Source organism: Canis aureus, chromosome 10 (assembly GCF_053574225.1).
Source record: "Canis aureus isolate CA01 chromosome 10, VMU_Caureus_v.1.0, whole genome shotgun sequence".
Lineage (NCBI taxonomy): Eukaryota > Metazoa > Chordata > Mammalia > Carnivora > Canidae > Canis > Canis aureus.
The window spans coordinates 59,049,510-59,069,540 of record NC_135620.1 but is presented as its reverse complement, the minus strand read 5'-3'; the positions used below and the strand labels follow the sequence as shown (position 1 = coordinate 59,069,540).

At 42.5% G+C, this 20,031-nt stretch overlaps 2 protein-coding genes across 16 annotated transcripts in view; one reads left to right on the top strand and one right to left on the bottom strand.

The window, feature by feature from the left end:
- Positions 1-557, top strand: part of TEX10 (testis expressed 10) — a 63,694-nt gene extending 63,137 nt beyond the window's left edge. For all 3 annotated transcript variants that reach the window (XM_077912691.1, XM_077912692.1, XM_077912693.1), the window contains exon 15: positions 336-557. In XM_077912691.1, the coding sequence (XP_077768817.1) occupies positions 336-449 (114 nt within the window). In that variant the 3' untranslated portion in view covers positions 450-557. The remainder of the gene's footprint in view (positions 1-335) is intronic.
- Positions 558-1,209: 652 nt separating this feature from the next.
- Positions 1,210-20,031, bottom strand: part of INVS (inversin) — a 156,989-nt gene continuing 138,167 nt past the window's right edge. For 10 of the 13 annotated variants that reach the window (XM_077912681.1, XM_077912682.1, XM_077912680.1 and 7 more), the window contains 4 exons: positions 17,718-18,435; positions 5,981-6,210; positions 5,172-5,246; positions 1,210-2,664 (listed from right to left, as the gene is read on the bottom strand). In XM_077912681.1, the coding sequence (XP_077768807.1) occupies positions 2,513-2,664; positions 5,172-5,246; positions 5,981-6,210; positions 17,718-18,435 (1,175 nt within the window). In that variant the 3' untranslated portion in view covers positions 1,210-2,512. The other 3 variants (XR_013388165.1, XR_013388166.1, XM_077912688.1) reach the window with 3 other exon arrangements.

Here is a 20,031-nt window from a genome sequence, read left to right as displayed (position 1 = left end):
AATGGTCAGTTGGCCTTGTAGAATTTTCCTGTTCATGCAAAGATTGTGAAATTGTACCATGCCAAGGGGGGAGGAGGTTCCTAGCAGTATTTGAGAGGGAACAGATGAAACCAGAAACTGGTGTATGGCTTGTATTTGAGGGTATTGTAACTAGGAATTTTCTTAATTGGGCATTACCACAGGCAGTGAACTCTTCATTTCCAGTAAGATTTTCTATGGTGATTGATAGATGGAAGATGGGGTTGCAGTGGTTCTGAGATCTTGTTTGGGTGTGAAAAATACTGTCATTAACAATTTTGATACAATTCTCAAAGTACTCTTGTTTTTCTCTGCAGACATTGAAGAGTGGAGGTATTCAGGAACAGTGGCTCACAGATTTACATTATTGCTTCAATGTGTATATCACTGGGCATCCCCAGGGCCCCAGTGCACTGAGTACAGTGTATTGAGTACAGTAAGAGGCATTGTGGTATCTCCTGTTTGAAATTGTTTATTCACATCTAATTTTGAAGAGAGATTGATGTAATGTTTGTCATTAAAGCTGAACTTTTAAAGAAGTTGTTTATGAACCTTCCTTTGCACTAAAGTAGGAAAATAACATAGCTTGGCTTCTTGGACTAGTATATGATACTTGGTTACAAGTTGGTTAGTGTATTTTGCATTTCATAGGAACTAGATATTTATAAAATATGGAGTGGTAATATAGTACCTTCTATTATTTACCAAGAAAGTAGCAGAATCTTTGCGGTCTCAGCTCCAGTTCATTCAGATAGCAACAGAAACCAGTTGTTTATTTGGGAACAGCTGCCATGACATTCAGCTTCTCACTATGGAGTTCTGTTATTTACATCAGTTTTCTGTCCCTCTATGCAGGAACAAGATCATGCTAAATGGTACTTGGTTTGATCTAGTTAATTCTTTCAAAAGTACTTTTTACTAATGACCATTATAGTTCTTTTAAAATTACAAGCTCTATATAGCAGTTCATACTAACCCCTGTACAATGTTGGGGGAGGATTTGGGGGTGCTGACACCCCCCCATCAAAAAATGTATGACATTTGATTCCCCAAAACCTTTTATAATTAATAGCATACTGTTGACCAGAAGCCTTACTGATAATTAGTTTACACGTGTTTTGTTATACGAATTAGATACCTTATTTTTTTAAATAAAGCAAGCTAGAGAAAACACATCTGCAGTACTATGGCTGTATTTATCGATACCATATGTATTTATTGAAAAAAAAACACATGTTCAATGGATCCACACAAACTTGGTTGTTCAAGGGTCAAGTGTAATCACTATTTGCATAATTAAGAAATTACCTTCATTTTTAAACAGTTTGCTAATTGTTAACATTTTATTGCTTCTTAGGACAGGGGTGGCAGTAGTTTTAAGAAAATGGAAGTGTTCCTAGAAATGTTTGAGTTTAATATGCCACTGTGCCTTCTGTCTACATTCCTGTAGTTACTTTGCTCTTAAATATGTGAAAAAGCCTGTGATCGCTGGATTGTATTTATGCCAGGTGTTCTTAGAGTTAGAATGTATGTAGTTTTAGCGCAGTTTCCCTTGCCCAGTAGGAATGGCATTTTGACAAGAGTGCTTACCTGTACAGATCAGGCAGAAAATACTTGACAAGTGAAACGGTTAAGGCCTGAATTGGTACCTTATACATGAATGGTCTGGTCTGTAGACCTCCCCAGTTGATTCCTCGGCACTGAGATACTGCTGCTGGCGCTCAGCAAGTGAGACTGCTGTTCACAGGACAATGGTAGCAACCTGTGGCCTCAGAAGCTAACATGAGAACTGTAAAATGTAAGGAATCAACAGAATTCCTATTATTGGCCTTTTTTTTTTTTTTAAGATTTTGTTTGAGAGCACAAGCCAGGGGGCAGAGGGAGAGGGAGAAGCAGACTTTCTGCTGGGCAGGGAGCCATTCCAGAGCTTGATCCCAGGACCCTGGGATCATGACCTGCGCTGAAGGCAGATACTTAACTGAGCCATCCAGGCGCCCCATATTGTCTTAACAATTGTTAAAAGCAAATGCTAGGTCATGATTCTGGCCCAAAATTTGGAGAAAAGTAGTGAAATGAAGAAGATGGCTGCTATACAACCAGCTCCTCCCATCTCATCTAGGTTTTTCATCAGAGCAAAAAAACCCAAAAACAAAAAACCCCACCAGGCCTGCATCAGCTGGCTGGCAGAAATGTCATGTTTGTGTTCATGTTTTTAGTTTTACTTATAATTAACAGTAAAGTCTGAGTTGTACTTTACAGCCATACTGACTGAAGTGAAGGCAGACGTCCCGGAAGCTTTGCGCAGGCACTGTGTACTGTGGTCCTTGTAGCACAGGCTAAGATAGTTTACAAAACAGTGCTGTGGAAGAGCAGAAAGACACCCTGACATGGTTATTCACTTAACACTTTTTCAGGCCATTAAGGCGTTAGGCATGAGTACTGAGGTTTTTTTTCAACAGGTGAAAGATCATCAGCAGAGATTAAGAACTCTGCACTAGCTGTTCCAGCTACCCCGGACACACTCTTCCTCCAGAGATGGTCGAAGCTTTGTTTTGGTTTTTGGTGGAGTAGCCGATTGCAGATTATAAGAAAAATTCTTTGATCTTCCACTGTTCTCAAGGAGGTGTATACACTGCAAGTTGCTCACTGTTAAAATACCAGAGAGAGATTGAGGTTATTGATTTTAATACTGAAGAGTTCATTGCTGGTGAGGAGACAGTTTAGTCATGGACTGTCCATGGGGCTGGTAAGGTGATGGCCAGTTTGCTGTGGAAACAGGATGACTTATCAGCCTTGCATTTCCCATTATCCTCTAAGATACATGATATCTATTAAAGGAAGAACCTTGACTGAGAGGGGCCGGCCAGGTGCCTGAGCTGTGACTGGGATCTGGGTCTTCAGTCTGGAGTAACTGGTACCGCTTTCTCTGTGTTTTTAACCTAAACTACCACAAACATGTACACATACATACCTTTCTATGGGCCACGTTGTTTAGGCTATTATATAGTCCATTCTAGAAAATAGGTTTGGTTTGAAAACTTATCTTTAAGGATGATAGACTGATAGGCCTTTTTAAGATGCCATAGTTGGAAATCAACCCTCTCATTTGACAAATGAGGATGCTGAGGCCCTAAAAGGTTAAGAGAACTTGCTGAGGCCATGTTGCTATCTGTTGCTCCTAACTCTGGAGAATAAAGGGGAAAGGTAAGTAGGTTCTAAAAGTTACAAATGTGTCTTAATATTTCTCTCCTGGTTTTATTACTGTTAAAGTTCTACAGTGAACTACTGATCTGGAACCCAGTTTTTGGCTGCCTTTATCAAATCTTGAGTTACTTGCATACCCTTCTTTGGGTGAGCAGGAATTCTGCATTCACACAAGGGGGTTGTCATTACTAGTAATCACCTGAGCCATGGTTATTTCATTCACTGGAGTGGATTTTTAAAAGGTACTTCTCTCTCTCTCTCTCTCTCTCTCTCTCACTCACACACACACACACCCACAACACACACTGCTATATTCACCTGACCTGCTTCCTCTTTAAAAGAGGTTAAATCACTACTAAAGTCTTTCCCACACTGGAGGTTGGGAGCAACAATCTTCACTCACATTTGAGCACTCTTATGTACTAAGTAATTTTCTAAAACTGAACAGGACAGTGAGCACATGAGAGGATCTTTAACCCCATGGAATTCTCAAAGCAAAAAAAAAAAATTTATTCATGGAGAAGACCAAAATTAATGTTCTCTTTTTGGTTCACTTTGGCTGTGATTATAAGCTGCGGAAGTCTATGTGCAAGTCGTGCCCATTTCTGTGGAAATTATTCATACACATGTTTTCTGTATAAAACCTACTGGGTCCAGCTAAACTAGTTAGTAGCCCTGACAGCCTGATTCACTGGTTAATGCTTAATGTGGATGGGTGGACCTAACAAAACCTGGTGTTCCCCCATGTTTAGGGTTAGGAAAAGATTCTCTTCTTTTTTCCCTGTTTTCAAGCCGGTCAGGATTATATGTGTAGGACAAAAAAGCTATTTGTTCATATGAAATCCCAAGAAACCTCTACGTATTTGAATTTGTTTATTCTGTCCTTCTAATTAGAAACGTCTGTGCTTTTAAAGCCCTTCATTTTTAAGATTTCTGGTAGTCCTGGATTTTTCACTTGAGACAAAATATAAACTGCTCTGATTATCTAAATGCTACTTCTCTGGTAGTTCTGACCATTGTTTTTGAAACTAACTTTTCATTCAAGTACAACAAAAGTTTTCTTTTTTACATGGAAACTCTCAAAGGAATCAAGGTCTACAGTCTTAACTCCCCTGCCCACTACTCCCTGATCAGCCTGCCTATATTACATGAGTTGCCCGACTCTGATTAAAGATTGGGCAGTAATTACTCTGTCCCCCGCCTGTCAAAAACTAAATGAATGTTAAAGTTCAGGCTGACCGTCATTGTTCACTTTCCCAGCTGCACGGTGTTCCTGCAGGATGACTGGATTGGCAAGGGTGGGGGGACTGTGTTGCCATAGCCACCCACGAGCAGCACTGAATCTGACATTAACAGCTGACAGCACTGAACTTATCACCCAAATTTAATGCTGGTGTGAATGAAGGGGGCCTGAGTAAAATACTCTTGTTTTATGGCTGAAAAGTAAGTTCCTTGGGCTTCTGTAGGAGTGAAATTGTGCACAGTGAAGCATGAGCAGGACGTGTTATTAAATACTAAATGTGTTCCTCATGGGGCCAGAATTTGTAGTTAAGGAACTTCTCAACTTTGAGAAGGAGACGAAGAATCTTAATGTGAAACCAATATGGAACAAGAATTCCCCAAGGTATTACTTTGAAGAATGACTTTTCATTTCCCTCTTCCTTTATGTGAATACGTAAAAGTGATCAATACTAGGTACCATTTATTGTCTCTACTGGAGGTAATGTTAACAAAAACTTGTGGTTGTGAAAATAACTTCCCTTCTATGGAGACATGTTGACTGCAGTAATACTATGGGAGGGGAATGAAAAATATGCACACCTTAAATGACCACTGGAAACGCCTGGCAATTTCTGTTCTGATGTCTCCCACCTTTAGGGATGAAACAAGGCAAATGCTTCCCCACATCATATCCCCAATCTGCTGTACCAGTGCACTGGCTACCTTACCTGAATTGAGATGCAGCACAGAATGGGTTCTGGAAGATCTTGTGGAATGAGGTACTTTCCCTTCTTGGGAACAACCTGAAATCAACAATGATCATTTCTCTCTGACCATGACCAAGTTCTAAATTCTTTAATGAGGTAAAGGCTTGAGATTGTTGGTATCTGCCAAGGTAAATTAGGTGTGTTGTGGAAATACCATGTAGGCCCAGGGTGAAGTCCTGACATTTTGCTGTAGATCTATTTCTAAAGGTACTGTGGCTCACTGCTTTTCTGTTGAGGAGCTAGCCAGGCTTGTTTTCGGCTGAGTTTATTTGATGGGCTTTTTCCAAGCTGAAAATGTTTCAATTTAAAGCAGTTCATCTGCTGAGTGAGTTATTTACTATAGTGTATGGGTCTGGGGCATTCCCACGGAAGGGCAACCCTGTACTCTCTCAGCATAAGAAAGGTCAAAATGAGGCAGGCAGGGTCTTCCTCCTGGAGCCCTCTTACATTAACCATTTGGAAGAAGACCCAAGCAGTGGTCTGGAGAGGCTTAAAGGGTGAGGCTTTCAGTAATGAAAGCCAGCAGAAGACCTCTTGACTGGAAGGCTCTCTTGAGATGCTAGAATACAACATGAAACCAATTCTGACCCAGAATTGCTGGAGGGGAGGCATTAAATGTGGGTGCTGAGAATTCTCTTGGTGCCTGGAAGTAGAATAGGAAAGTTCCTACCTGAATGGAGGTTTGCCCATTGTAATTAAATCCCATTTCAGATACTGATGCAACATCCTGGGGATGCTTACAACTACAGAGTGCTCAGAAGGACAATTACCATAGATTTGCTTGAGTACCGAGTGCCTGGTAGACTTTGCCCCTGAGCTGCCCTTGGATAGACTCTTGGTGGTCCTGGTTACTGCAGTGGTCTTTGGGGGGGTTAGTTCCAGATCCTTCCTCCAAACTTGGAGCAGCAATGCCAGGCACTCTCGGTTCCATCTGTCCACATCCCTGGCTCCAAGCTCCTTCATATGCAGAAGGTGAGACAGGTGCTTCCTCAGCTGGTAGCTGGTGGAGTCAGAAGACGGGAGAAGCTTTAAGATCACAGTACTGAGAAAACCCAAGCTTCCTTAAGGTTCCTAGAAGCTAATAGGAATAGCATTTGCTGAACTGGGAGATTCATTGAAGTTCCCATTCCTAACTTTATAGTGGCCTTATGTTTAATGTTGAATTCTCTTTTTAAAGTCATCAAACATTTCCTCAACTAGGAATTAGTTGAGTCTGTCTTTAGGGTGGGTTGGGCCAACGTGTAAACAAGTAAGTGGAGTATGAGAAATTCTATGCAAGAATGAAGAGCTAGATGGCATGGGACAATGTGGGTCTGATAATTGGTGATTGGTAAGGCTTTACAAGGCTGGTATTTGTATGTTTTAAAGGAATTAGGGTAGTTGAGGCAGCAGAAGCAGCATAAGCAGAGGTGTGGGCATATGTGCCAGGAAAATTAGTAATGAGATGTGTATAAAGCATTGTGTATTGGTGAAGGAAGAATGGAAGGCTATGCTACACTGGAAGGAGCCAACTACATCTGTTCAGAGCCTGCTACATATCAGGCATTTTCCTTATGATTAAGCCAAAAATAAATCCATGAGGCATGAGGCAGACATAAGTCTGATAGATGCTCAGTAGGTGGGATGTTACTAAGATGGCAACATAGTTACTTTCTTGTAAGGGGAAACAAAGGAACAACCTAACAACTATTTACAGATTATAGCTAAGAAAGTCCTAGAACATGAGAGTGAGGCTGCAGCCTCTTGCATCATAGAAACTGCATTCCAAGAATATGAGGGATGGCTATATGCTGACTGCACTACCCCCTCCACCAAGCTGGTGTTGCACCCCACCAAAATGTCTGCCCTGAGCCTATGCATGGTTCCTCAATGGAAAATGAGAACCCTGAGTGGAATCCTGATCCCCCAGCATTGTGGGTCACATCTTGGGAGTCCCCATCCTGGTCTCACCCCATGGGGATTGTCAGCTAATCTGTAGGGCTTGACCACTGAGAATCCAACTGCTGGAGAAGGGAAGAGCTTAAAATAGCCAGCACATGGATCTTGGCAGACCAAGTTCCTACCTGTGATACCCAAATGGTAATCCCAATGTTTAATTTTGCTTATCTGCAGAGCCAAAACAAGTGCAGTCTGACCAGGGAACTCAGGAGGGTGCCTGATTGGAGTCCTCAAAGAGCCTTGTCAGCCTTGCAGTCTGGTTTGCTTCAGCTCAGGTGGGGGAGCATAGCCTGGCCCACACATGTAAGTGTAGCTCCTGGCCTGCTCAAAGCCTGGCCAGAACACCTAGAAAGCTTCATAGCCCTGCAACACTCAAGTAGGGAGGTGCAGCAGGCAGAACTGATTATCTGCAGAGCAAAGATAGTGGCCCGGCTGTATAGCCAGGGAACTTGGAATACAGGTCAGCTTGAGTCAACCACAGAGAACTTTTTAGGCCTTTGAACCAGTTCTCCAGCTCTGCATGGGCAAGGAATGTAATTCTTAGCCCTAGCCATTGCTGAATACAACCTTCAGTCCATCTGACCAGGAAACCTAGCCAGAGCACATAGAAACCCATGGACTCTAAATTACACCTGAACAGTATTATACTGAGACACAGTATCTTGTCAAAAGTCAAGTTTTGAAATAAGAGAAAAGAAAGAAGTTAAATATATAAGAACCCCCATAAAACTATAAATGCATTTCTCAACAAAACTTTGTAGACCAGGAGAGAATATGATGACAAATTCAAAGTATCAAAGGAAAAAACTCAAGAATTCTATAGCTGGCAAAGTCCTTCAGAAATGAAGGAGAGATAAAGAACAAACTAAAACTGAAGGAATCCATAATCACTAGACCTTCCTAATAAATGCTAGATGGAATTCTTTGAGTAGCAGTAAAAGGATGCTTGTTAGCATCAAAAATACCTAAGTAGCATAAAACTCACTGGTCATGGTAAACATATACTCAAAATTAGAATCTGTATTATAATGGTTGTGCATCCTGTACTTCAACTTTAGCTTAAAAACAGGGGTGGGCAGCCCTGGTGGCTCGGCAGTTTGGCACTGTCTTCAGCCCAGGGCGTGATCCTGGAGACCCGGGATCGAGTCCCGCATCGGGCTTCCTGCATGGAGCCTGCTTCTCCCTCTGCCTGTGTCTCTGCCTCTCTCTCTGTGTGTCTCTCATGAATAAATAAATAAAATCTTTAAATAAAAACAGGGGTACCTGGGTGGTGTCCAACTCTTGTTTTTGACTCCGGTCATAATCTCAGGGTCATGAGATCAAGTCCTGCATTGGGTTACTTGCTCAGTGTGGAGTCTGCTTAAGACTCTTCCTCCCTCTCCCTCTGCTGCCCATCTCCCCACCCTCCTGCCACCACATCTCTGAAAAGTAAACTCTAAAAAAAGTTTAAGAACTTAACCATAACTATAGTAGTCTGTTATTGGATACTGGGTACAATATGAAAAATATGTAAACTACAAAATCAGTAAGCAAATATGTATGAGTGGAAAAGTAAAGTTTAAGAGTGCTATTGAAGTTATCAGTTTAGAGTGTTATAACTAGAAGGTATTTTGTAATCACAAGCTGAAAACCTGTACTAATTACACAAAAGAACATGATAAGTCAAATATAGGTACCAAAAGACATCAGAACACACAAAAAGACAGTAGGATAAGAAACAAGGAAAAACAGTTCTACAAAATAGCCAGAAAATAATTAACAAAATTGCAATATTAAGTCCTTACTTATCAATAATTACTTTAAGTGTAAAGGAATTAGGGCAGCCCGGGTGGCTCAGCAGTTTACCGCCACCTTCAGACCAGGGCCTGATCCTGGAGACCAGGGATCGAGTCTCTGCACGGAGCCTGCTTCTCCCTCTCCCTGTGTCTCTGCCTCTGTGTGTGTGTGTCTCTCATGAATAAATAAAATCTTTAAAGAAAATGTAAAGGAATTAAATTCTCCAAAAGACAGAATGGCTGAATAGAGTGGAGAAAAAAAAATCCAATGATATGCTGCCTACAGGATACCCAGTTTAGTCCTAAAGGCATGCACAGAGCAAAGGGATGAAAAGAGATATTTCAGGCAAATGGTAACAAAAAAGCAAGGGTAGCTATATCACAACAGCCTTTAAAATAGTAAAGCTTTTTAATAGTAAAAGTAAAAGTAAAGCTTTAAAATAGTAAAATAAACAGCCTTTAAAAATAGTAAAAAGTCAAAGAAGGCCAATATAATAAGGTCAATCCATCAATAAGATATGTTTGTAAATATTTATGTGTCCAACATCAAGGCACCTAAATATATAAGAACAAAAACTGACAGAGCTAACAGAAGTAAACAGCAATACAGTAAGAGCTGAGAACTTTAATGCCCCACACTCAACAATGGACAGATTATCCAGATAGAGCATCAATAAAGAAAAAGGATTTGAATAACACTATAGATCAGTTGGACCTGACAGACACATATACAGAACATACATCCAACAACAGCAGAATACATTCTTAAGCACACATTGGGGCATTTCCTAGGAGAGACCATATGTTAGGTCTCAAAAGTCTTGGCAAATTCAAGACTTGGAACCAAACCAAGTAACTTCTTTGACTATAGTGGTATGAAACTAGAACTCAATAATTGGAGGAAAACTGGAAAACTCACAAGTACACGGAAATTAACATTTTCCCGAGCAACCAATGGACTAAAGGAGAAATCAAAGGGAAAAAAGTATCTTGAGGCAAACAAAAAATGGAAATACACACCAAAACTTACAGAATGCAGCAACAACAGTTTTAAGAGAGGAGTTCATAGCAATAAATGCCCACATTAAGAAGAAAGATCTCAATAGGTAACCTACTCCTACACTTTAAGTAGGAAAAGCAAAACTAAAGCCTAAAGTTCTGAAGATTAGAGAAGAAATAAATGAAACAGCAGAAAAACAGAATATCGAGTTCTTTGAAAAATGACATTTAGCTAGACTAAGCAAGGAAAATGATGTAAATCAACAAAATTATGATGAAAAAGACATTACAACAGATATAGAAAGGCAATGGATCATAAGACTACTATGAACAACTGGACAACAAACTGGACAACCTAGAAGAAATGGAAGTTACTAGAAACATACTTATCAACACTGGATCAAGAAAAAATAGAAAATGTAAATATTAAATAAATGTAAATATGTAAATGTAAATAGATGAATTACTAGTAAGGAGATTGAATCAATAATCAAAAAGCTCCTAATTGGGCAGCCCGGGTGGCTCAGCAGTTTAGCACAGCCTTTGGCCCAAGATGTGATCCTGGAGACCCAGGATCGAGTCCCACATCAGGCTCCCTGCATGGAGCCTGCTTCTCCCTCTGCCTCTCTCTCTCTCTCATGAATAAATAAATAAAATCTTAAAAATTTTTTTAAAAAAGCTCCTAATGAAGAAAAGCTCAGGACCAGATGGCTGATAAATCTCATCAAACATTTAAAGAAGGATTAATGCCAGAGCACCTGTTGGCCTAGTCAGTAGATTATGTGGCTCTTGATCTATGGGTTGTAGGCTCAAACCCTATGTTGGGTGTTGAAATTGCTTAAAAATAAAATCTTAAAAAAAAAAATTAATGCCAATCCTCCTAAAACCCTTCCCAAAGAAAAATCAGAATAAAGAACACTCCCAAACTCATTTTATGAGGCCAGCATTATCCTGATACCGAAGACAGAAAAGGATACTACAAGGATACTCTTGATGAATATAGATGCAAGAATTCTCAATAAAATAGTAGGAACTGAATTCACCAGCACATTAAAAGGATTATTAATGGTGATCAAGTGGGATTTACTCCTGAAATGATAGTTCAACATACATAAAAATCAAAGTGCTACTTCACATTAATAGAATGAAAGAAAAACATTATTTCAATAGAAGCAGAAAAAGAATTTTAAAAATTCAACATTTCTTCATGATAAAACTTAAGAGATTAGGTATGGAAGGAATGTAGCTCAACATAATAAAGGTCACATATGACAAGTCCACAGTTAATATCAAACTCAATGGTGAAAAGCTGGAAACTTTTCCTGAGATTAGGAACAAGACGGGTGCCCACTCAACTCCTATTTAGCATAGTACTGAAAGTCCTATCTAGAGCAATCAGGGAAGAAAAAGAAATAAAAGAGATCATATAAGGAAAGGAAGTTTGTATTTACAGATAATTTTATTTATAGAAATACTTAAGGACTCTACCAAAACTGTTATATCAAAAAAAAAAAAAAAACAAAACTGTTATATCAACAAATTCAATGAAGTAGGATAAAAATTAACATACAAAAATAAATCACATTTCTATACACTAATAACAGATTATCTGAAAAAGTAATAAAATGATCCCATTTATATAGCAAAAACAAATAGGAATAAATTCAACTAAAGAAAAATCTCTACGCTGAAAACTGCAAAACACTGACAAAATGAATTGAAGACACAAATAAATGGAAAGGTACTGTGTGTTCTTGGATTGGAAGAATATTATTAAAGCATCCATAGCACCCAAAGCCATCTATAGGTTCAGTGCAATCCCTATCAAGATTCCAATGGCATTTTTTACAGAAGTAGAAAAAAAATTCTAAAATTTATGCGGAACTATAAAAGACTCCAAGTAGCCAAAGCAATACTGAGAACAAACAAAGGAAGAAGCATTATACTTCCTGATTTCAAACTATATTGTAAAGTTACAGTAATCAAAACACTATGGTATCCACATAAAAACAGATGCCTGGACCAGTGGAAGAGAATTAAGAGCCCAGATATAAACCCATGCTTATCCAGTCAACTATGCTTGACAAGGGAGCCAAGCATTCTCAATGAAGAAAAGATAATGTTTAATAGATGGTTCTGGAAAAACTGGATATTCACATGTAAAAGAATGAAACTAGTCTCTTATCTTACACCACTAACTAGAAATGCATTAAAAAGACTTAAATGTAAGACCAGAAATTCCTAAAAGAAAACCCAGGAAAAAAGCTCCCTGACAGAGGTCTTGCTAATGATTTTTTGGATAGGACGTTAAAAGCAAAAACAACAAAATAAGCAAGCAGAACTATGAAGTAAAGATTTTAAACATAGTGAAATTAATGATCAACAAAATGAAAATCCAACCGGTGGAATGGAAAAAATACTTACAAATCATATCTGATAAGAGATTATTACCTAAAATATATAAAGAACTCCTACAACTGGGACGCCTGGGTGGCTCAGCGGTTGAGTGCCTGCCTTCAGCCCAGGGCGTGATCCTGGAGTTCTGGGATCGAGTCCCACATCAGGCTACCTGCATGCCTGTGTCTCTGCCTGCCTGCCTCTCTCTCTCTCTCTCTCTCTCTCACTCTCTTTCTCTGTGTGTGTGCGCACGTCTCTCATGAATCAAATCTTTATGAAAAAAAAGAAGGAATCCTTTAAAAAAAGAAAAAGAACTCCAACTAAATAGCAAAAATCCTAAATCTTGAAAAAAATGGGCAAAGGACCTGAATAGACATTTTTCCAAAGAAAATCCATGAATGGCTAACAGGTGCAAGAGAGGGTGCTCAACATCATTAGTCCTAGGGGAAATTCAAATCAAACCCGCAGTGAGAGATCACATCATGCCTGTTAACGTGTCTACTCTCCAAAGACAAGAGATAACAAATGTTGGCAAGATGTGCAGAAAATAGAACCCTTGTGTTCTGTTGGTGGAATAGTAAATTGGTTTGGCCACTACGGGAAACAGATGGATTTTTCTCAATAAATTAAAAATAGAACTGCATAAGATCCATCAATTCCACTTCTGGGGATATATATAGAAGGAAATGAATCTGTGTTGAGATATCTGCATCCTCATGTTCACTTTACCACTATTTACAGTAGCCAAGACACAGAAACATCCTAAGTGCCCACCCATGGATGAATGGATAAAGAAATTATGGAATATATACAACAGTTATAAAGAAGGAAATCCTGCCATTTGTGACAACATGGATGGACCCTGAGGGCATTATGCTAAGTGAAATAAGTCAGAGAAAGAAATACTGTATGATTTCACTTATATGTGGGATATAATAAAAAAGAAAAAGAAATAAAAAGAGAACAAAAAAGATCAGATTTGTGGTTACCAGAGGAAGGAGGTGAGGGGAGGAGGAATTGAGGGAAGGTGATCAAAAGATACAAACTTCCAGTTATGAGATAAATAAGTACTGGGATATAATGTACAACATGATGACTACAGTGAACCTTGCTTTATGGTATATATGAAAATTGAGAGAATCCTAAGAATTCTCACTGCAAGGAAAAAATCCAATTTTTCCCATTTCTTTTTAATATCCACATGAGATGATGATGAAGTTTAGATAACTAAACCTATTGTGGTAATCATTGCATATAAATCATATATGCAAATAAAGTCCTTATGCTGTACATCTTAAACTTCTACAAGGCTGTATGTCAATTAAATCTCAAATCGGTGGGGGAAAAGCTGAGTCACTTGTAGAAGGTCTCACAGCTAGAGCCAGGAGAGACCAACATTCAAACTCAGGGCTGTCTGACCCAACAGCCAAATCCTGCTAAGGACTTTGATCTGTACTTGGTGGGGATCTGCAGAGGTTTTTAAGAAGGGTGGCAAAAGTGGGGCACCTGGGTGACTAAGGTGGTTAAGTGTCCAGCTCTTGATTTTGGCTTAAGTCATGAACTCAGGGTTGTGAGATTGAGCCCCACGTCAGACTGTGTGCTCAGTGTGGAGTCTGCTTAGGACTCTCCTTCCCCTTTGCCCCTCGCCCCCGTGCACAAGCTCCCTCTCTAAAATAAATAAATCTCAAAAAAAAAAAAAAAAAGGTGCAGAAGTTAGAGCTGTATTTTACTAAGTTCATTCTATTGGAGGGTGGGGCCTAGAATGGGAGAGAGGCGAGGGGCATGGGGAGGATGGCGATCTTTACACCTAGCGTTTATTTGACGGTATCTGTCCCACACGCGCTTCCAAACTTATTACTGAACACAACTGTTTGAGCCTCTCAAGGAAAGCTGCAGTGTTCATTAGCTTATTGGTAGCTCATTAATTAATTACTGGTGAGCCTAAAGGTGCTGCAGAGACAGGCCCTGTGCCTAATTTTACAGTACACCAAATTAGGGGGAGGTCTTCCTTCCTCAAGTCTGCTAAAAAAATCTCCTTGTGATGTTAGGTGCCCTCATGGCTGATTTCACTCAGACTTCACGAGTCTTCTTTCTCCGGGAGCATGCCAACCATGGCTTCTCTCTACTACAATACTGATCACATTTCCAAAAAGCCAACTATGGAGAAAAGCTGGAGATTTGAATACCGCTCCATAGTTCAGCTTCTTTGGGTTTGTGATGTCAAGCATCTTCCGCGTCCTCTTCTCTGCAGGCAGAAAACTCGCTGGGAAGCCCGGGTGTTGGCTTTCAGCGGGTGTAACTTCCACCGGGTCAGCTGGGATGCAGACTTCTTAGTCTGTGTCCAGATGACGGCACGGTCCCGGGGGTCAGGTAACGGCCTGTTCTGCTATCCTGAGGGAAAACAGCACTCCTGGTTTGTTGGGAGCCCTAAGATGCCAGTCGCCCTGTTCAGCTCTTAGGGTCCGGCCCAGCCTTGCTTATTCACCTTACAACGTGGAGACGCTGACAGGAAGGCAGCTGACAGATATTCACGTAAAAAGGAAGTGTTTAGTATGACTGCTCTTAGCCACAGCGACTTTCCAGCCTCGCTTAGATCATCCAGCATCTGCTTTCAATCCTGAAAATAAAGTCTTGGGCAGCCTGGGGGGGCTCAGCAGTTTAGCACCGCTTTCAGCCCAGGGCCTGATCCTGGAGACCCGGGATCGAGTCCCACGTCGGGCTCTTTGCGTGGAGCCTGCTTCTCCCTCTGCCTGTGTCTCTGTGTGTCTCTCATGAATAAATAAATAGAATCGAATCTTAAAGAAAAAAGAAAAGTCTTGACTGATAAGGCTCACACTTTAAAGTCAGCCCCGCTCACTGTCTCTGGGCCCACGGTTCCCTCTGCTCACCCTATCCCTGTGCATTTCCCAGCCGCCTTGTCTCTGGTCTGTGTCCTCACCATGTCTCCTGTAAGGACAGTTGCCTCTGTGGACCAGTTATGTGCCAAGCCCTGTTCTCTACCCCACCCCTCACCGCTCCTTAAGTTTGGTGTCAGACACCACACACTGTCCCAGGACACCACTCTGAGCTCCTGTACTTAAAACTGAAAACGCATAAGGCTGTATAACAGAATCAATAGGAATGTTTTTACTGTCACCAGACATGCGACTTCCCACGGTCCCTTTGGGAGTCAGTGCCCCAGGGCTCAGACTTGTACAACGGAGCAGCCAGAGGGCTGTGTAATTGCCTCCCCAGATGGGCACACAGACTATGAGCCCAGTGTTCAGGGGTGGGGGGGATGACTGATGGCTCATTTGCTGCTATGGACACTTACGGACAGGACCTGTCAGCTTCTGACTCTTCAAAGGAGTCAAAGAGTAGTTTGACGGGAACGCATTTCGGCTGGGGAGCAGCTGTGGGGCCTGATGCGGTAAACCTTGCTGGCTTGTTTAGATCCCAGGTTTCAGCTGAAATACTTAAAAAGTTCTTCTGGGATGGCAGCCAGTGCAGAAGTCCCCGGGGAGGGGGAGCAAGGACTGTTCCCATTTGTGGCTTCAGAGGCAGACTCTCTGCTCCAAGCCAGCACGGGCACTTCCTAGCTCTGTAACCTTGGCAGGTTTATTAACCTCTCTGTGCCTCAGCGTCGTCATCTGTGAGATGGGCACAAGAACAGTACCTGCCTCGTAGGGTTACTGGGGGGATTAAATCAGTTAATACGCATAAAACTCCTTAGAACAGCATCTGGCCCCAGCACCTAACCAACGCCAAGTGCTAGCATCTGCCCCAGTAATGCCAGCAACCCCTGTAACAACAGTACCTTGACCAGGGTGGGCACCACCCATGCAGCCCTTCTGCTCCGGCCTGTTCTGAGGTGAAGAGCACGAGGTCTGCCTCCGCCGCCGTCACCCTGACCACAGCAAACACCTTTACCGAGAACGTATGGCAAAGGCCCTCGAGTCAGAGCTTCCAGTGCCTGACCTCTACCACTAGGACAAATCACTTCTCCTGGGACAATCTGCTTGCCAAAAAAATGGGGACACTGATGCTCCTGGTGACAGCTTCCTGGGGTAGCTGGGAGAGCAAGGGGACCAGACAGGAGATGACTTCACAAGGCCAACAGCCTGAACAGACAGGATGCCCGCAGCACGGCCGTGCCGGCCTGGAGCAGGTCGCCCAGCTGCCAGCCAGCCCGCCCCCAGCGCCACAGTGGCCAAGGCCTCCCTGGATCTCACGAGAACCTCTCCTGCTCTCCCCTCTCTCTGCCAACGTGCGGGTCTCTCCGGCCCTTTTATCTCCTGACAGCGGCGTTGACATGTGGCACACCTGTGCTCACAGTGATTTGCCTGCTTTGTTCCCCCATCAACCTTCCTCTCTCTGGAGATGGAGGCCACCTGAGCCCCACCTGTGGGCAAGGGCTCCGATCCTCCCCCAGACACTGGTCATGTCTAAGGCCTAATCTAGATTTAGGCCCTAGCGGGGCCTGCCGATGAAGGAGGTTATGAAATACGTGAAAAACTTGCAGCAAAGGACTCCTCCAGTCCCCCCGTAGTTAGTCCCTGGGGGAGTCTGTCTCCGTATGCCAGGGCGCCCCCACCGCTACCCCTCGCACCTACCCCACATTCCCAGCGTGGCAGGTGCTTTCACAGGGTTTTGTAATCTATTTCAGCCACTTAATCCAGGATGACCAGGCCCTGGTTTAGGTATTTGGGCCATGCCTAACGCCTGGGTAGTAAAGACATAACAAGAAAAACTAAAATATTTTACATGTGTAGTGCTTTAGAATTTACAAAGTGCACACGATCTCATTCTAGCAACCCGCCCTATAAACAGGACAGGTGCAGCAATTACTAAATCCTATTTTACAGATGAGAAAACTGAAGGTCAGGGAGACCGTGTGATTTGCAAAGGTCAGATAACTTGTCAGACACCTGAAACGGGCTTGCTGGTTACAAACCGAGGCTCTTTTCCTTTGCACCAGGCTATCTTGGGCTTCCTATCTTTCTTGGCAAAAACATCTTCCAAATAGCTTATCCGGGCAGCCCGGGTGGCTCAGCGGTTTGGCACCGCCTTCAGCCCAGGGCGCGACCCTAGAGACCTGGGATCGAGTCCCACGTCGGGCTCCCTGCATGGAGCCTGCTCTTCCCTCTGCCTGTGTCTCTGCCTCCCTCTCTCTCCTTCTCTATGTCTCTCATGAATAAATAAATAAAATATTTTTAAAAAATCAACAAATAGCTTATCCAATGTAACTTAGTAGGACCTACACATGAGTGAATTTTATGGGTATGCTCAGTAGAAACTGGCCTTGTCATGCCAGCATGTGGAATCCACTGGAGCATGCTGCAGAGCACAGGGCGTGTCACGTTAGGAGTATCAGAGCAACCACAGATCCGGAGATGCCGCGGCACCCTCCGCCCCCTACCTTCTCCAGGCCCGCTGGATAACAGCTGCCGCCTTGTTCTTTTTGCGAAACAGCTCTTTTCTGCTTCTTTCTTTCTGGATTATCTGCAGACGCAGCTCTACGGGGAGAAGGTCAATATTCACACTCTGCCCAGAGAGGGGACCGGGTGCTGGATCAGTCTCCTTGGATACCTGAGCATCCTCAGACAGGGTGGATGTCCCCGACTTCCTGACTCCTGACCTCAACACTTCTGTGTTCTGTGGCAAGTCTGAGTAGATCCCTCCTGCGAGCTTGTCCTGCGTCGTTTTGTTTCTTGGTGTCCGGTGCTGGAGAGCATTCGGCCCAGCATGGACCACCTCCCCCTTGGCGCTGCCAGGCCGGCTAGAACCAGCGGGGGAGTGCCTTCCTCCTCGGAGCTCTTGAACGCGTCTTTTCTGGGAGGTGCACTTGGCCTTGGATGCTGTGTCCTGCCGCCTGCTGGGTTTCCGGTGGCCGTCCTGCTGTGGAAGGCTTGCAGCTGCCCAACCGGGGTCCTCTCCTTCGTCACCAGGCCCAGCCACCCTGAGACAGGAAGGCTGCTTCAGGAAGCCTTTCCCCTTGTCACACCACTGCTCACCACCTGTCTCACTTCTGGACTTCTCAACAGAGGAGACTCCAGGATGTCTCTTTCCATCACTGCCTTCACTGGGGCTAAAGTGGACACAGGCGGACCGGCCTTTACACTGTTCTCTGGGTGATTCTTGGGGGAAGATAAGGAAAAAGGGAAAGAATATTTATTATCCCAAACTTGCATAGTAGGGAAGTTCTTGCTTATTTGTTCACATAAAATACACTTGTCCCATAACATCACCATAATAGTGGTTCTAATTAGAAAAAAAACTATTTAGCTTCCATGTCTAGCAATGGAATGTTAGGCAACCTGAAAGCCTTCTCATCACAAGAACCTAGAAATGCTGACTAAAATATTAAAAAAAAAAAAAATGTTCTTTTACGAGTACCAAAGTGCCTTCAAGAAAATAAAGGAAATCCTTGGAGGCCAAAAACAAAGAGAAAACTGAAAATCAGGGTGTTAAGTTTGTGAGCAGATCCAGCAATCATCTGGGCAGGTAGTAGTGGTGGAGTGGGCAACACTTGGTTTTATTAAATATCTGGCTGTGTTTTAATATCCAGATAAGGACAGAAAATAAGGCCGTACAGGCAGAAAGTTTAGCTAGAACCAAGACCCTGCGTGAAGCCAGGACTCTTAAGGGAGTATATCCTTTGGAAAATGATAATCCAGATAAAAAAATCTAATTTCCAGCACTAAGACAAACTTGCTTGTCTTAGCTTGGGTTGTGGGTGGGGGAAGGGGTCTCCCTTGAGAATTTGAAACCCAAGTCCTGTGCCTCACATGGTCTCATATTCATTTATTCTCAACCGATGGGAAAAATTAATATAAAAACCAGTCTCAGGATGGTGGTACAGGATGCTTCATTGAAGCAAACACGATATTACTTTGACATGGCATTCCCTCAACTCAGGCCACACAGAGGGGGCCTTCTGAAAATGACTTCACAATCCAAAATGATAAAATGCAAGATAACCAATCTGCCACGAATGAGTTAACAGACACAACAGAAATATTAGATCATCAGGAACTTAGCTAATAAAATAGTGTGCACATGCACACAGACACACACACAAACTGATTAAACACAAAATTATTTACTTATTTATTTTAAAAACGATTTTATTTATTCATGAGACAGAGAGAGAGACAGAGACATAGGCAGAGGGAGAAGTCTCCATCCAGGAAGCCCAATGTGGGACTCGATCTCGGGACTCTGGGATCACACCCTGAGCCAAAGGCAGACAGACACTCAACTGCTGAGCCACCCAGGCATCCCTAACACAAGATAATTTAAAATTATGGGAAAAGAACAGACAGATTTGAAAAAGAACTAAATACAACCTCTAAAACTAAACATTTTAGACTCAATGTTAGAAGCAATGAAAGAACTTCTGTAATGGCAGAATTAGGCACACTCGCCACTATGGACAAAAGTAAAGCCAAACAAAATATTATAAAGCACCTGTCTGAAGGCATCGAAGGGCTAACAGGACAGAAAAATACAGGGCCAACATGCAGGAGAATCAGGTAACCAACAGAGATGCACAAGGCGTTTGAGGTCATAGATTCCTAGAGGAAACAAGTCATCCCCTCAAGGCTTGGAGGAGCAATCTGGAATCTAGAACCCGCCATGATGCATTCTTTTGGACTGGAGCCCTGGAGGGCTATATCTTAGGAGAAAAGGTGAACTCGTAGTAAATTGACCCTTGTAGGGATTGAGTGCAG